This window comes from Pelobates fuscus, chromosome 4, assembly GCF_036172605.1.
Source record: "Pelobates fuscus isolate aPelFus1 chromosome 4, aPelFus1.pri, whole genome shotgun sequence".
NCBI classification, from domain to species: domain Eukaryota; kingdom Metazoa; phylum Chordata; class Amphibia; order Anura; family Pelobatidae; genus Pelobates; species Pelobates fuscus.
Genome location: NC_086320.1, coordinates 232,893,534 through 232,911,001, shown reverse-complemented (window position 1 = coordinate 232,911,001; position 17,468 = coordinate 232,893,534). Strand labels below are relative to the sequence as shown.

At 38.0% G+C, this 17,468-nt stretch overlaps 1 protein-coding gene across 8 annotated transcripts in view; it reads left to right on the top strand.

Annotated features, from left to right (window-relative positions):
* Positions 1-1,279: 1,279 nt before the first annotated feature.
* The window catches only part of CTNND2 (catenin delta 2), a 1,082,982-nt gene continuing 1,066,793 nt past the window's right edge, over positions 1,280-17,468 (top strand). For all 8 annotated transcript variants that reach the window (XM_063451948.1, XM_063451945.1, XM_063451947.1 and 5 more), the window contains exon 1: positions 1,280-1,552. In XM_063451948.1, coding sequence (XP_063308018.1) covers positions 1,513-1,552 — 40 coding nt within the window. In that variant the 5' untranslated portion in view covers positions 1,280-1,512. The remainder of the gene's footprint in view (positions 1,553-17,468) is intronic.

The window sequence follows — 17,468 nt, the reverse complement described above, 5'->3', positions numbered from 1 at the left end:
ACAACTGTCCTGATTACCTGATTGGCTGAAATGCTATTGCAGTGCAGGAGCACAGCGCAAGCATTTTTTCAGCTCTGGCATTTGACTCCGGGAGGCTGCCCTATACCCACTAGCTTTGCTAGTAGGTTATGCCTCCCAGAGGGCAAATAGAATCAGGATCAGCCAACAAACAAAAGTGGCTGCAAAGTGTAATGCACTACTATAATTACTATGGAAGGGTATTTAGTAAATGATTTGTGGTTTACACCTTTACAAGCCATGATTATCCTACAAAAACGTCTGGTCCTTTTAAATGCTTAAATGCATCTAGAATGCAGGCTGGCCTAGGTTATCTGTTTTGCACAATTTAAAATATAGGCAAAATCTGCCAGTGCCAGTGTATCTGCAAAAGACTGGCTTATAATGCAGTGATCCACAGCAGCAAGACTGGCAAATGTCAGCTAGACATCTGCCTTGCTTAATAGTCACTGCCACTATAAACACTGTGCTGTCACTTATACTAGTCTCAGTCAGTTATAGTATGCCATTTTATACCTTACATCAGCAGACCATTTGTAAAAGTTGTAGCAGATTCCATGTAATTATAATTTATAAAATAACTGCTTTACAATCAACTCTCTATTCTGATTTGTCCAAAAAATGTTGATTGCGTTGCCTCTTTAAATCTACCCTCTCTGCAATGAGTAATCATAACGGATAGAATTAGATAGGGACGGTAGGGATTGACGCCCCTCCTTCTGTGCGCTGTGAGTGACACCTAGCCGGAGCTGCCTCTGGCTCTGCGTTCTGCGCCCACCTTTCACTGCCTGCCTACCGTGCGCTCTCTCTCTCCTCTAGCAGCAATAGAGGACTAGAAGCCGGGCTAAACCTCGCCCCCAGCTTGTAGTACACAGCTCCTCCCCCAGCCGTGCTCTCAGTGTGGGGAAGAGGGGCGGTGGTACATGCTCTCTCTCTCTCTGCTTTCCAATTGAGAGAAGCAGCATCCTCTCATCAGCACCACACAAGCACAAAAGGAGCATCTTCTCCCAGTCTCCATATCTTCGCGAAAAACGACGAATGGTTGAGCCAGTGGCAGGGGATCTATAAAGCCAGAGGGACCTTGAGTCAAGCTGCATCGTCTGATAAAACGCTATCACTGTGTGTAGACATCGTATTGGCTGCGAGATTCGGGATTCGGAACGTTTAGAACGAGAGGTGAAGGCTGCAAAAAGAGCGGAGTAGGGGAGAAGAAGGGAGGAGGAGGAGGAGGAGGAGGAGGAGGAAGAGGGGAGCTCATCTCTTCTCCTTTATTTTTTGCCTTGACAAGCCCTGGGTATGCTGTGATCAGTGTCTGTAATCAGCTATCCCCAGGATCAGACGCAGGCTAGAGGGAGGATGCTGCTGCTCCAGCTCTGCAAGGTCAGTTTCTAGCATTAGAAGCAGATCTGCCAGCCAGCATCATCACTAGCATCAGCAGCTGTACCTGTATTGTACTCAGCGGATACTGGATTCAGATCATCCCTGGCTTCTTTTATGTTTGCCAAAAATCAAGGAGAGGCTTCTGCATCTCTTGGTAAGTAACTATACACCTTTATGCCACACATTGTTTATTTATGCAGTGTGGATTGAGAGTGCTATGTGGTCAGTGCAATGTATTTATTTATTTATTTAATTATCATTATTAATGTGGGCATACTAGACACAGCTCTTACTTTTATAGCATCAGCCAGCAAACAGACACTTTTATGCATTTATTGTTTAACTCCATCTAAACATGTGCTGTTGATGACAATGGTATCCTAACATCTGGGGCGTAACTGGGGAAGGGCCTAATTGGGCAAGGCCCAGTAAAAATGAATCTAGCCCACCCTGTAGCAGAGTTGAGTAATATACCTGTATGGTAGCAGGAGCAATAGCATTACTCTTTGCTGGTGGCAGGAGTTTTCAGACGTTCCCTTACAGTTGCTCTGCCTCTGTCTGTTAAAGAATTGTGGGGCTCCCTCTTTCTCCTCCTCCTTCTTGCTGAAGCACAAGAGACAGAAGTATGGGAGGGAGGAGGAAACAGGAGTATGTCCCATAGCCTTGGTACATGCATCTCTAGACACAGCAACTACCACCTGCTACTCAGATACCTTGTGTCCAGTAGCTCATCTTACAATGTATCACCGAGGGTGAGAGATATGTCAAGTGATTGCATCCATTTCCGTTCTTAGTGGAACAGCCCTTTCTATTTTTTTTAATTCGTTCAATAAATACATCATGTGTGGCTATATACCTCTGCTTATGAATGCTTATTTCCCTAACTGTGTACCAGGCAGGTATAGGAGACTATTTAATTACCGAGCTCCATGACTTCCAAATGTTTAACCCTGTCATTGTGAAAGCATATATAACCCTTTGGTGCTCAATAAGTAAACCTTAGACTTGTCTATTGTTCTGCAAATCTGCTATATAAACCCCACAAACAGAAGAAATACCGGCGCAGAAATAATATCCAAGAAAATATATTTATTATTTTGATGTACAAGGTGTAGGTTGAGAAACAATTTTTGTCTGTGCGTTACATCCTGCCGCCGAATGCATTCATTGTATAACAACATACAACTGCATATGAAATAAATTACTTTTTTCACGATTAAATGCTATCATACATGATAATTTGGCTTAACAGGGATAGGTAATGCATTGCAAATATATAACAATATAGTATTTCTGTAAAGAGACTAATGTACTTATATGTGGTTGTGTTGTTGAATCCCTAATTGTGTATTTTAATTTTGCACACAGCTATATGGTTATGTAATCTTCACATAATTCTGACAGTAATAATATTTAAAAAAAAAAAAAAACATATTTTTATTTGGTTTTAAGATAAATCTAGTGTTAGATTTGTTTCCAAATTTATTCTGTTAGGTCATATACATAAAGACATTTAAAAATTAATGTGAAATGCAGAGCAACCTGCACAAATGATTACACTGGTTTCCATGGTGATTGCTCCACATTTAAAATATTTAAAATATGTTAAAAAATTGCACTTTATTATAGACATGGTCCCTTTAGGGAAAGTTAGGTCATAGAAGAACATAGACCAGGTTTGGTGTCTGAACTCTAAATTATTGTCAAGTAGATCTGCAGTTACTGTGTAGCTGGATATCACCATAAGCACTAAGAAGCTCTGCTGAATAGAAACGGAAACATTTTATCTGCAATCTTCATTTCTCTGTTGGTGGCTAGCTGGTCTCCATATGCCCTTTTTATCAGTGTTTTGCCACTTTGCTATTGGATGCTAGCCACTGTTAGCTATTAAATTAATGATTGGTGTGTTCAGGGCTGTGAGGATTTATATATAATATGATATATATATATACTTAAAGGGAAGCTGTTTCCCTAGTGCATAGCCAATATTTATATTGTATGGTCATTTCTTGATTACATTATTTTAGTTTATGTATATATGCTGATATCCATATGTTTGAGGGATCATATTAATAGAATGTTTTATCATCATCAAAGACCAATCCAAATGGTAGACATAGCTGCTTTATCTTCATTAGTAGCTTTTTTTTCCTGCGTACATACCAGTGGTTACTATGCATTCTGTATTAATTGTGCCTTATTATCTTGTGATTAATGCTTAAATCTGAATGAGATACTTATTATAGTATATCTTGATGTAACTGCTAAACTGAAATGATGACAGGGAAGGGTGCAGGCCCATCCCAGTTTGCCAAGTCTGACTGGTTACTACAAACATGAATCCATTAACATCTAGTCTTGGTATTTCTGAAATTATATTTAAACAGAACTATTAGTATAAAATCAATGCTTCCCATCAGTCACGCAGATATGAGTGTTTAATGTAGCAGATAGCAGAACATTCTGCGATACATTTTATGAGAGCCATGCTTTGAACAGTCACAAAGTAGATGCATGATAAACACTACATTTGGGATTAGTTAAAATCAATCAAACTCTTTAACAGTGTGTATGGTTATTTACCCATTGTTTCAATGACTGCCTACCTTAAAATAGATGTGTTATTTAAATTAAATATGGATTTTTATGTCTGTCAACAAAATGTTAGCAATTTGAGCAGCACACCTCCCTTTAGAAATTCTCACTTTCAGTTAATTGTTTTATTAGTGCGTTCCAAGTGGCTGCAATAATTTTACTCCTGATGGCGAAACCATAAGTGGAAGTTATATGATTGTCTGCATGTTTCTTTTGTTTGATTATCGTAAAAAATGTTTTACTTTTATTTTTATTTTTTTGACACATTTTTATATGTTACCGGGACATCTGTGTTATACTATTGTGACCTTGACAGAGATATACAGTGCAGTGTAGGTTAGATATATGGCACACCTACAAAGCACTGCCATTATGCAATAAGTGCATGTATGCACACTCTGGCATATTCGTACTTAATGATGTATGTATAGATGTAATAGACTTGTGCATCGCAGACAATGGATTTGGATGCTGTGGAGCAAACTTAGTTTTCCTCTATCACTCTTTACCTCCCCACGTAAATGGCAGCTTAGACAGCATTCTAAAACAAGGCAGTGAGAATCTGGCACCTGTTGTCTTGGCTGAGGATGCCCATGATTTGTGGACTATTTACAAATAGAATATGTCTCCTTTCAATTAAACCACATCACTTTTTATTTGTAAATGCCTACTGTTACTTTTTAAACAAATTAATCTTGCAATACTCTACTTACTGACGTAATACAACTAATACAGTATCAAAATGTGACTCCTCAGCTATTGTTGGACTACAGCCTCCAAAATATTCTATCAGGCTGTCCCTCTTAAACATAAATGTGAGTTCCAGTAGTACCACAGTAGTTGAAGATGCACAGTTTGATTCAGCTAATCTGAGGTCTTTAACCCCTTAAGGACACATGACATGTGTGACATGTCATGATATCCTTTTATTCCAGAAGTTTGGTCCTTAAGGGGTTAATGCCCAAACCTTTGCATGTGCCATATTTAGAGATGGTTTTCAATCTTGTTGCTACTTTTTACACGACAGCCGCTACTCTCTGAAATGCCTGTTGCACAGTTAGTGAGTAGTGGTTGTTTACGGACTGCACAATTTCAATAGTGGTGACAGGGAGTTGACAGCTGTCAGCATTTAAAGTCAGATATGTTTTCAGTAGGGACTGCACACTTACTTTTTCATGACTTCTTCATTTTGGCTTTATTTTTGTTAAATAAATGTTGACATTGTATAATGTGTCATATGTTGTTCGTATGAGGTTGCATTTACCTGATTTTAAGATCTGCTAAAAAAATAACAGACAATTGTTATTATGTTCTCATATGTAAAACCATTACAAATGAAAAGGAGGGTGTACTTTTTATCTCCATGACTGTCTATACCGTATTTACTTGAATCTAATGCACACCTTTTTTGGAAAACCAAGTTTCCAAAATTTGATCATGCATTATATTCGATGGCGCATTACATTCGGGACAAAATCTGGGGGCATCTAAATTTTCCGCCAAATTCACACAGGCAAATTAAAACTGGTGAATTCAAACAGGCAAATGCACACATGCAAATTTTGTTCCTGAAAGAGGGCTTAAGAAAGAATAGACTTAACATGTAACACTAAAATTGAAATACCATAAATGTTAGTATGGTATATGGTTAAACAATTTCATTGTAGCACAATGTTGTATAGTAGTATCTTTTTGTATAAATGCACATTACATTCACCAGCAAAAAAACATTTTTCAGCTCCAGGTTTCAAAAATGGAAGTGCTTATTACTCACTTCTGCATGTAGTGTAATTTAACCATGCTTGCAAACTGTGATAAAACCATACATGCACCTTCATATACACTCATTTATCCATGCATGCACACTGTAACATATACTGTAAGTTACCCATGTGTACACTGTTATTTGCCCATATGCACACACAGTCACACAAATTGTCATATAATAATGCTTGCCCTATCATTTAACCATGCATGCAAGTTGCAGACAGCAACTCCTACAAGTTAGCCAACTTAAGCCTTTTTGTCCAGTGCAGGGATGGAGGATTAGAGGAACAAAGTGACACAACAGGGCTGGAGTGATAGTGGATTAGGTGGACAGAGTGACGCTAGGCTATGGGGACAGAGTAAAAGAGGGGTTAGATCCTCTAACCACTTGTCTATCTTTTGTTTTTGCCCTGTGTCACTCTGTCAACCAAAGCCTATGGGATTAGGGTGACAGGGAATTAGGCAGTGATTGTGACACAGGACTAGGAAACAAGTGACAAATGGAGACATAGGGGATGGGGGACAAAGTGACACAACAGGGCTAGATGAGATGGGACCTAGTAACAAAATGCTAGGGTTTAGTCTTTTGCCCCAGCCCTGTGTCCCTGGGGAGTCAGGGTGACTAGAGGTGGAAGTCGCTTCCTCCTGACATCATGTAAAGGCCAGCCGACTTCACCACCATATTGGAACCTAACCTCCTTTCAGTAAGGGCTCAATGGAAATTGTAATCAGAGCCTGCAAGGCAGCAGTGAGGTAAGCGCTGGCCATGCCGCTTAGGACATAGTTAACTTGTGCGCACAATTTAATAGATTGTGGGCACAAGCTAACTATATAGTTATCACAACTTATTTATGTTGTGGGCAAAATCTAATAAATCATGCCTACAAGATAGCACAACTTGCACACAATTTTTAAAAAAAAATGTGGATGTCACCTGTGGGGCTCCATAATAGTGTATCTTTAAAGATGTAGATTTTTTTTTTTTTTTTTTTTAAAGGCAATTTAATTTCACATATTGAGATGTGAAAGTAATCAGCATGGAACTCAAAGTCAAATCATTTGCTGCATAGTCCTTATCTCAGTAATTCTACTTACATCATGTCAATTATACCAGTTGCATCTAGTTCAGAAATAAAATACTTTTTTTTTTTTTAAAAGGTAAATTAAAAGATGTGCTGTGTTCGTCAATTTCAACCAAGTGGAGCATCTTTGCTAATAAGGGAATTTCTGTATGTAGGTTGATAAATTAAAATCTGATTTCCTTCTGTGCATAATCAAATATGCCTTAAGGAAAATTTCTGTGAATATTCTTATATATATACCACTAACTTCTTTGACATTGCATATCTAGGCAGAAAGAACTGGGCAATAACATTATTTTCTTTTGTTTTTAACAAGTTCACACTCATTCTAGGATATGTCATCTGTTAAACTGTTTGCTAGTATTAGCTATTTTGATTATATTTTATATTGTATATTAGAACTAGTTTGTGAGTATCTTAAGACGAACTTGTGCAAGATATGCAGTTTTTAATCAAACCTACCACAAACAATCAATTCTCAATTTTAAGAATGGCTAGATTTTCTGAAATATTCAAGATATCTGTAGTAGCCAAATTGTAGCTGAAGTAGGCGTTAAAGGGACACTATAGTCACCTAAACAACTTTAGCTTAATGAAGCAGTTTTAGTGTATAGATCATGCCTCTCAGATTTCACTGCTCAATTTACTGCCATTTCGGAGTTAAATCACTTTGTTTCTGTTTATGCAGCCCTTGTCACACCTCTCTTGACTCTGATTAACAAAAAGCTGGTTTTACTTTCAATCAGATGTAAATTATCTTAAACAATTGTATCTCTTTCTCTGTAAATTGAACTTTAATCACATACAGGAGGCTCTTGCAGGGTCTAGCAGGCTACTAACATAGCAGAGGATAAAAAAATCTAAATTAAACAGAACTTGCAATAAAGAAAGGATAAACTTTAGATGACTCTTTACAGGAAGTGTTTATGGAAGGCTGTGCAAGTCACATGGTGGGAGGTGTGACTAGGATTCATAAACAAAGTGATTTAACTCCTAAATGACAGAGAATTGAGCAGTCAGACTGCAGGGACATAATCTATACACCAAAACTGCTTCATTAAGCTAAAGTTGTTTGGTGACTATAGTGTCCCTTTAATTGTTACAAATGTCCATCAGTTAAAACTTGCATGTGAAAACTTATATTCAACATATTTATAAATGATCTTGAAATAGGCATTGAAAGTGATGTTTCAGTGTTTGAATATGACACAAAACTTTGTATAGTAATACAATGTGAAAAGGATGTTGCTGTGCTGAAGAGGGATTTAGATAAATTGGGGTACTGTGCACTCAAATGGCAGATGAAGTTTAATGCAGAAAAAAGCAAAGTTATGCACTTTGGGGTAAAGTATGCACAAGCAATGTACACCCTAAATGGTAAGGAATTAACGATAACAACACACAAGAAGGATTTAGGAATTGTTATTGACTAACTAGATAACAATGTGCAATGTAAATTGGCAGTTTCTACGGTAAGTAATGTACTGTCATGTATAAAAAGGGGCATTATTTCTCAGGGTTCAAATTTAATTTTGCCTCTTTATAAATCAATGGTAGGACCACACCTTGAATATGCTGTGCAATTTTGGGCGCCTGTTTTTAATAAAGATATTATGGCACTAGAAAAAGTGTAGAGCTTCAAAATAATAAATTAAATGAAACATTTTAATTATGAAGAAAGATTGACTTATTGAAAATTAGTGCCTCAGAGGGGATATGATAGCATTATACAAATATATCCGGGGCCAGTACAAACTATTCTCTGGAAATCTATTCATAATCAGGACATTCAGATTAGAAGAAATTAGATTTTTTTTCTTAGGCAAAGGGAAGTTGTTGATTTTTTATGCTTGCAAAACATAATATTCATTGATATAATTTTTAATGTGTGGGGTAACAGTTTCTTGATCCAAGGATAAATCTGACTGCCATTCTGTGGTCAATGAGGAATATTTTCCTAGTTAGTTGCAAAATGAAAAAGTGCTTCAAACTAGGTTTTGTGCCTTCTTTTGGATCAACAGCAAAAACAGACACGAGAAAGACTAAACTATGAAACTATTTGTCTGTTATCTGTGAGGAGTTTGTGAATGAATCCTGAGTTAAACAAACAAGGTAGATGCATATAACGTATGGATTAAAAGGAAAACTTTAAATATTAAAATCAGTTATATATAATTCCATATCCTAAGCCAAATCTACTTCCAGTGAATCATCAAAATGAATTACTTCTTCGCAATCAGATACTTGTTATAGAAACATATTTTGGAAATGTGGCTCCTGTGAGGAAATTGCCGAGGTCCACTAATCTAGTGCTTATCTATGTGAAACAACTGAATTTTATGCTTCTAATAGAACATTCTGGATGCACACCCAGCATCAGCAGATTTTGCATGCTGACACCAAAAGTAAAATAGATTTAGGTATTGAATTTCTATTTTTGTCAGAGGCCCCGCAGTGTCTGGGTGCCTGCCAGCCACTAGATATGTGAGCAGTGGCGGAACTACTGCGGTTGCGACAGGCCCGTCACTCCAGGGGGCCCGGCCACCCTGTGGACCCCTGCAACCGCGGGTCCTGCCGGCTAAGTAACACGGCCCCTGCCTGCACGGTGTAACCGCTCGGGCCGCGTGTTCAGGGGACCATCAGGTGGCACGTGCTGTTAGGGCCACCCGATGCTATATATTTCCAGGGGGCCTGGTCAGCGCTTTAACAGCGCGATCGGGCCCCGTTTGATGATGTCAGACGCTGGGAGTAAGTGACTGCCTCAGTCACTTCCTCCCAGAAACCACTGGGAGCTGTGCAGGAGGAAGGAGAGGAGGGAGTCAGAGTGGGAACTCGGGAGGAAGGCTAAGCCACTGGACCCCAGGGAAACGTATGTGTGTCTGTATGTATGTGTCTGTGTGTGTATGTATGTGTGTGTTTGTATGTAAGTGTCTGTATGTATGTGCGTGTGATTGTATGTATGTGTCTGTATGTGTATGTGTGTTTGTATGTATGTATATGTGTGTCTCTGTGTATGTGTGTGTGTCTGCATGTGTATCTGTTTGCATGTGTGGGGGAGGGGGGACGTATGGGAGGGGGACGGTAGACATATGGAGGGAGGGTGGCAGGGGGTAGATGTACATGGGGGGATAGGGGGGACAGGGCAGTTTTTGCACCGGCCCCGTGGTTTCTAGTTACACCTCTGTATGCACTGTTTTGTGGACCCAGGACAAACTTGTAAACAAGAAAAATCTCAATGTATCTTTCCTAGTAAAATATTTTGTATTTTTTTTTGTTTGACCCAGTTTTAATTTTCAAGATGTATGGGCCAGAATTATTTGGGCCATAGAAGATGTAATATTGGTGTTTATACACTTTTGAGTGTTACAATTATTCCTTAGGTGACCACTTAGTAGAAAAAGTGTGTATTTAGAGCAAATACATTGAGTCCATCTGGTTTACTACCAATCAAGCCAACCCAGTCCGTGGTTCTCACTATTCCTATACTCCCTGTATGGTGCGGTGTGTATTATTAACTACTAGTCCTTCATGCATCCCATGTATTGTGCTATTTATTTAACTGTTTATAGGAAATGTAGCTGTCCCCTGCACATTTCTCCTAATTTCTCACTAACTGTTGAAATATGTCAACATTATAAGTTGAAGGAGATGCCACTTGGTGTTTCCATTAAAACTATCTGCTCAATCTGCTCAATTTAATGGAATAAATCTAGTAGAATCTGGTAGAAGGCATTGCATATGTCTGCAATCATAGACGGCATTAACAGGATTGGCAAGATAATTATCTAACATTGTGCTTATGATAAAACATGCATGTTGCATATCCACCCATCTAGATATTTATAGTGTATAGTTGTAGCACTATTAATAATAAATAGCAGAATTTAGAATAAGAATGGTAACCATTTGCCCATGTAGTCTTCCTGCAAAAGTGCTTCCGGCATGATCCTAGTACCTGCTGCACAGTCTCACATGTGGATATCTTTATTGCTGGTGTAGCGAGCAGGATGATATTATTTTAGATTTTTAATTTTATGTAAAGCAGATGCTTTTTGAATCAGCCACCTTTTATAAAAAAACATGTCAGCAATGTAGTGCTATGCCAGGCTACTTAGGGGAACTGTCGAAATGGGGTGCTGGAGAACAGAACTTAGCTGGACATCCTTCTATTAATTAGGTAGCATGGTGGGATCGCATTGAATACCTGGATGTGCAGCATGGGCTTTTTTTTTTTCTCACTAGGTTTTCTCTGTAATCCTGAAGAGCATCAGCAGCATCCTTTTTATTTGTAGCTCCCTGGTGTCTCATGCAAACCAGAATCAAAAAAAAAACTGTTAGCACAGTGTAAGAAATGGTATACTGAAAGTTAAGGAAAATACATTTAACCTTTGGTTCTTTGACAAGGCTATTTGGAAATCCAGTAAAGGAATTCCAGGTGCTATATTCCAACTAATAATCATAACATTGGTGAGATGTTATTACATACATGTTATTACATAAATGCATTATAAAATACATAAATTAAAAAATCTATATATATTTTTTTATTATCTTGCTTTAATATTTGTGCAAGCTTAATTTATTTCTTCCTGAAAACATCTTTAGTTTATTACTGTTTGGATGATCCTTAACAGCTCCTTTCTTTGAAACACTGGTTGTTTTTATTTGGTAAACCTTACTGTTACTTAGTAGACCTTCTTTGCTAGGGAGTAAAAGTGTGAATCCCCCAGCTGTTCTTTGACTACAAATACCATAACTTTGTGCCAAACTATAAGAGATTATGTCAGTTGTAGTTCCAAAAATAGCTGGGGAGCCACAGTCAGAAACCTCTTTTCTAAGGACTTTTTTTGTGCATCAAAAACTGAAACAAATGTATAGTCTTATATTCTTAATGAATATTCTTAGAATTAACTTACTGCATACACCGTGACCAGGGCCAGATTAAGAGCCCAGTGGGCCTGGTACTGCCAATTATGATGGGCCTAATTACAGAATTTTATCGACCAAAAACACTAAAACAGTCATACCTCTCAAGTGTCATGCATCTGACAGAAGTGGTGCTGGAGGGAAACTCATAGGATGCAGCTATAAAAAAACATATACTCTATGCTAATCTCTCTCTAATTTATGCTTTCATCTTTTAAGTAAATTCACACTCCTAACAGCAATGTCCAGTGAAGGGTGTGCCACTGACGCGAATCATGTAATCAGAACCAGAACCAGAATCAGAACCAAAAAGGGGGCATGTCTGCCTAAAGAATTGGAAGGCCAGTCTGGCATGAATGCATGTGAGGCTGCCTGCCAATCATGCAGGATAGCCAACTAAGGACATACTATGCAGACAGCACCCTGTGCCCTAGCACTCACATGTCCACTTGTCTCCTTACTTTCTTACTAGCAGACAGAAGCTCCTGGTATATAGTCTGGGACAGAGAAAAGTGTATGTAGTGAGTGTAGAAGAAAGAGGACATGCAACAGTGTTAGAGACCAAAGTCAGCATTACCTTAACTAATTTAATTGTCAGCCAGTCCACACAAGTTTTGTTCCCATACATCCCTCTTAAGTTTCCATACTTAAGTAAGAGTATGTGAAGGATAGGGTTGCCTCCTTTCTTGGAAAGAAAAATACCAGCCTTACTAATTTTCCTAATTATTTATGTATGCGTGTAAATCACAAGGAGTGACATAAGAACAAATTCTGTAGAATCACCCAAAACTACTTACAGTTTGATTCTGCTGAATAAAAGATGGATTGTTCCCAGTGTCTCCCTGTCTCCCAGTGTCTTAGTGTCCCCTAGTCTTCCAGTGTCTCATAGTCTTCCAGTGTCCTCATGTCTCCCAGTGTACCCTAGTGTCTGTTTTCCCTATGGATCACAGTGTTTCAGTGCCCCATGTGTCCCAGTGTCCCCTCGTGCCCTCATGTCTCAGTGTCCTCTATGTATCACAATGTCTCAGTGCCCCATGTGTCTCAGTGCCCCATGTCTCCCAGTGTCCCCTCATGTCCCCATGTCACCCAGTGTCCCCGTGTCTCCCATTGTCTTGGACACTAGGGGACACTTAGAGAAATGGGAACACTGTGAGACTAGGGGACACTGGGAGACACGGAGACATGGGGACACTGGGAGACATGAGGACACTGAGACACTAGGGACACTGAAACACTAGGGTCAGTGGCTGGGAGATATGGGGACACTGAGACACTTGGGGACATTGGGAGACATAGGGACACAGTGTCTCAGTGTCCCCTAGTGTCTCAGTGTCCCCAGGTCTCTCAGTGTTCCCAAGTCACCCAGTGTCCTCTAGTGTCTCCCAGAGTCCCTATGTCTCTCTGCAGCCTTTGCCCCCATCCCTCACTTACCTGAACTGTAGGCTGTCTCTGCAGGCTTGGAGCTGCTGTCTGGACTCTGTCTGGACTCTGTGCTGTGTAGCTGCTCCCCCGCGGATCAGTGAGTAGAGAGAGGAATATGCTGTAACTTCCTATCCCTGCCTCTCTCCACACACAGTGACCCCTACTGGCCAGCGCCGGTATTGCAGAGTAATCTCCATTTATACTAAGAAATGTACCGGCATTTGTATTGCCGGTTTTACTGCAATACTGGCACCGGCCAGGCAGTCTCAAAAGCTTAAAATACCTGCCAGGTGCAACCCTAAGAGTAATGTTAAAAAAAATAATCAATGGGCCTATTCCATGGGCATGGGCCTGGAGCTGAAGCTCCATCAGCCCCTATGTTAATCCGTCCCTGACCATGACTATCTAATTCTAAAACTCCAATAGAGTTTAACATTTTGATCAAAATAAAACGTACTAAGTAGCTACTAGAGAAGACTGGACATACGCCATTTGTAATACCTTGGGTTGTCCCCTTTTGCAAATGGTATACCATCATGGGGGTAATTTTTATTCCTGGTCTACCAGTTGGTCTCAAAGGCAACATAACCAGTCTGGCAAATTTCAATGTGTATAAACTGAAAAATGTAATGTGCTATATTTGACCCTGTAACTTTCCAAAACACCATAAAACCTGTACATAGGGGGTACTGTTTTACCCAAGAGACATCGCTGTATGTGTATTTTTATTGCAGTAACAGCTAACAGTATTGTGACATTCACAGTTAAAATGCCATGCAGAACTAAAAAAAATAAAATTTCCTATTTTCTCACATTTGTTTTACAAATATTTGATATGAAAGCCCTGTTTCTCCTGAACAAAATTATATATGATAAGTGTGTATAGACATAATATGAAGCAGGTGAATTACCCCTGAACAGACCTAAAGCACAAATTAAAGGTTTTGTTTACGTTTTGATTTGATCACAACTTGTACAATTGGCTCAGTCCTTGAGGGGTTAAAATATTTGTACTTAAAAATGGAAATATCCTTTCCTGAACTGTTTTCACATTCATTGCATTCTACTTTTCATATAAATGTGTAATGTATGTGACAAGACAATGACAGAATACTATTATTATTGAAAATCTTGCATAAATGAGACAGATGAATCCATCAGATCAAATACACTGTTGTATCATTGATATATCATTATGTAGGCCAGTAAATTAACACTGACACTGCAATCATGCATATATGTGAATTTGCCTCTATTTGCCTGTAAAATCAGTTTCCAATAGGCTAATACTTTTTATAGGGAGCCATGAAACATCATCACAAGTGCACATGCACAGAATATCTGTGGTACTATGGGTCATGTGTGATCACAAATGGCATTCACTCGTTTCTCAAAACTCAAATAAACTAAATGCAATTTGCAAAAAATACCCAATAATGAAAGTGATCATGTGTGAAATCTTGTCTATGCACTTTGTTCAGTCAGCATTATTCTAATTACATGGAAGGAGCTACCCACCTTGTAATAGGATCACTAAAAAATAGAAGTAGCTTCCTTCTCCTAATGGGTTAAATTAACTACGCACAGTTAATTCAGAGATATCTCCTAAACTAAATGTGAAGTAAAAACATGTGGGGTTCAAAATGACCTTATATTAATATAAGGGATCATATTGAACCCCATCGTATTAAAACTTCCATCATGCACCTACTAGCCATGCCGTAGTTATGACTGGGCAGCTATTACTCTGCTGTTACAATAAAGGGCAATACTACAAAAAATAAATAATAACCTATAGTGGGGCTCTAAATGAATGATAATGTCCGCCCATTGTTCCTCCCATGTCCAGCAAGTGGGCGCCTATTATGACAAATTAATGGGGCGGCTTGTGTCAGTGGCAGGTGGGAGCTCTAATTATAATAATTTAGGGGGTACCTAGTGACGCCTACAGGCACCGATCCATGAGCAGTGGGTAAGGGCTCTAATTATAACAACACTGGAGCACCTAATGTTCACCCAGGCTTGTAAACCAACCAATCAGGGCGCTCTAACAGGGAAGTCAGTGTTCATGAAATCCTCAAACATGAAGGAAACCTGCCTATTGCACTACATAAATGTCTACATAAGGCTTTATTATCTCTCATTTAAAGAAATCAAAACCTATATTTCATTTCTGGGTCTGGACACCTGTTGGTACTAGTCTGACTTTTAATAAAATATATTATATTAATTATTATTATCATTATTATTGACATTTATATAGCACCAACAGATTATGTAGCGCTTTCACAATATTATAAGAGAGGGGTAACTAAAAATAGGACAATTACAAAAAACATACAGGAAATATAGGTTGAAGAGGACCCTGCTCAAATGAGCTTACAGTCTATAGGAGGTGGGGTATAAAACACAATAGGACAGGAAATATCAATCAAATAAGGTGGAGTGAGGCAGAGCTGGAAGAGAGTAGAGTGCTGCCCTTTAGGAGAGAGCAAGAGACAGGTAAGTGAGGTAGAGGTTACTCTGGGAGAACATAAGCTTTCCTAAAGATATGGGTTTTAAGGCACTTCTTAAACAATTCACTTGATAATTGTACAAACGAGCTAAAAAACAATTGAAATCTCCTGTATAAGCTTTTGTCCATTTTAAGCTAGTGTCTTTTATATTTTTTTTTGGCCCAAACCATAAATGAACATGCTTTATACAGGATTGACCATCATCCACTGACATTAGATTTTCACCAAAAACATTCTGGTTGAAAAATAATAATATTGTATATCATGAATAAAACCATAATATGAATAAGATACTAACACATGCCCTATTTGCTTCTATCGTGTGATGTGGTGAGTTGTTTATAGGTTATCATTAGGGCATATATATATTCCAAAGCTATTTCTGTTAAAATTGTTTTGTATATATATATTTATTCATATATTTTTCTAGTAATTTTTATAGAATGTAGAATAGATAGTTTTATAAGAGGGTAATCATAAGAATCATATATATATAATGCATAATCCCTAAATCGCTATACTGGTTCACTTAAGGTCTCCCTATGCTATGAAAGCTAGCTTCTCTCATTGTGTTTCTAATGGTGGAATTACATCAATATTTTAGACATCCATGAATCATCTCAATGAAACCGGAAGATTAGATGGTAAATGGTTTGTTGGTATTTCCTCTCTATTATTGATTTATTCCTATTAGTGTTAAATGTTTAGTGATTTTAAGAGATGGGATCGACTAATAATTATCACAGGAACATCCTCCATAAAAGCATAACATATAGTGGTTTTTGTTTACATTACAAATACAAAAAATAAATTGCAATTGCATCATGTACCCAAAACATTTTAATTTGAGTTTGTCATTTTGTCAAAACAACAATATAATTTGCAAGTCTTAATAATGTTATTCATTATATAATTATTAAACATAGTTTAGTAAGCATAATAAGTAATTAGTGGACTATTAGTACACACATTTATAAGTCGTATTAGTGATAAAAATCCTTCATCAGTTCTATTAATGCAACAACTGCATCCCAAAATTAAAATTAAGCATGAATCATTTTCACATTTTTCCTCATAGCAATTTTTATATACACAGTTTTAGTATGTTATTACTGTTAACCCCTTAATTCTAGTCCAGTGGACTCGATACAATGTGGTGATCTTGAATAGCAAGTGAAACTATTAAAAATATATTATTAAATTACTATAAGGGTTATTGACTACATAATGAAAACAAAGGTGAAAATGATTGAATCTGTATTATACATTTGAAAAATCTGTAATATCTGCAGGCAAATCAATGATTAATCAATAACTGCATGCTGACCGAAGATAAATCGAATTCATTCGGCAGGTTGCACATTCGCAAATTATGATTCACTTGCTTCTTGCAAGTGAATTACTAATTTTAAGTACTGTTTGCCCTCTGGCAGCACTAACAACCAGCAAGCACATAGTAAATAAAAAAAACAAAAAACAAACAAACAGAAGCAAGAGTGTTAATTATGTAGTGAATGAGCTGAAAAATAAATTAATGAATACAAAAAAAATCCTATGGAGGTCAATAATACCCCCATATTACTATAATTGAGGTATTATACATCTCCATGCCCCCACCTGACATGCAGCAGGTTATATGACTTCTAACTGTTTAAAATGAGTTACTGTGCTTTGCTGCCAAGTGGCTAGAGTAGGCTGTATCCAATGGGGATGGGACCTGTGAAATACCCGGGGGGAAGGGGACATGTGTGCATCAGTTGGG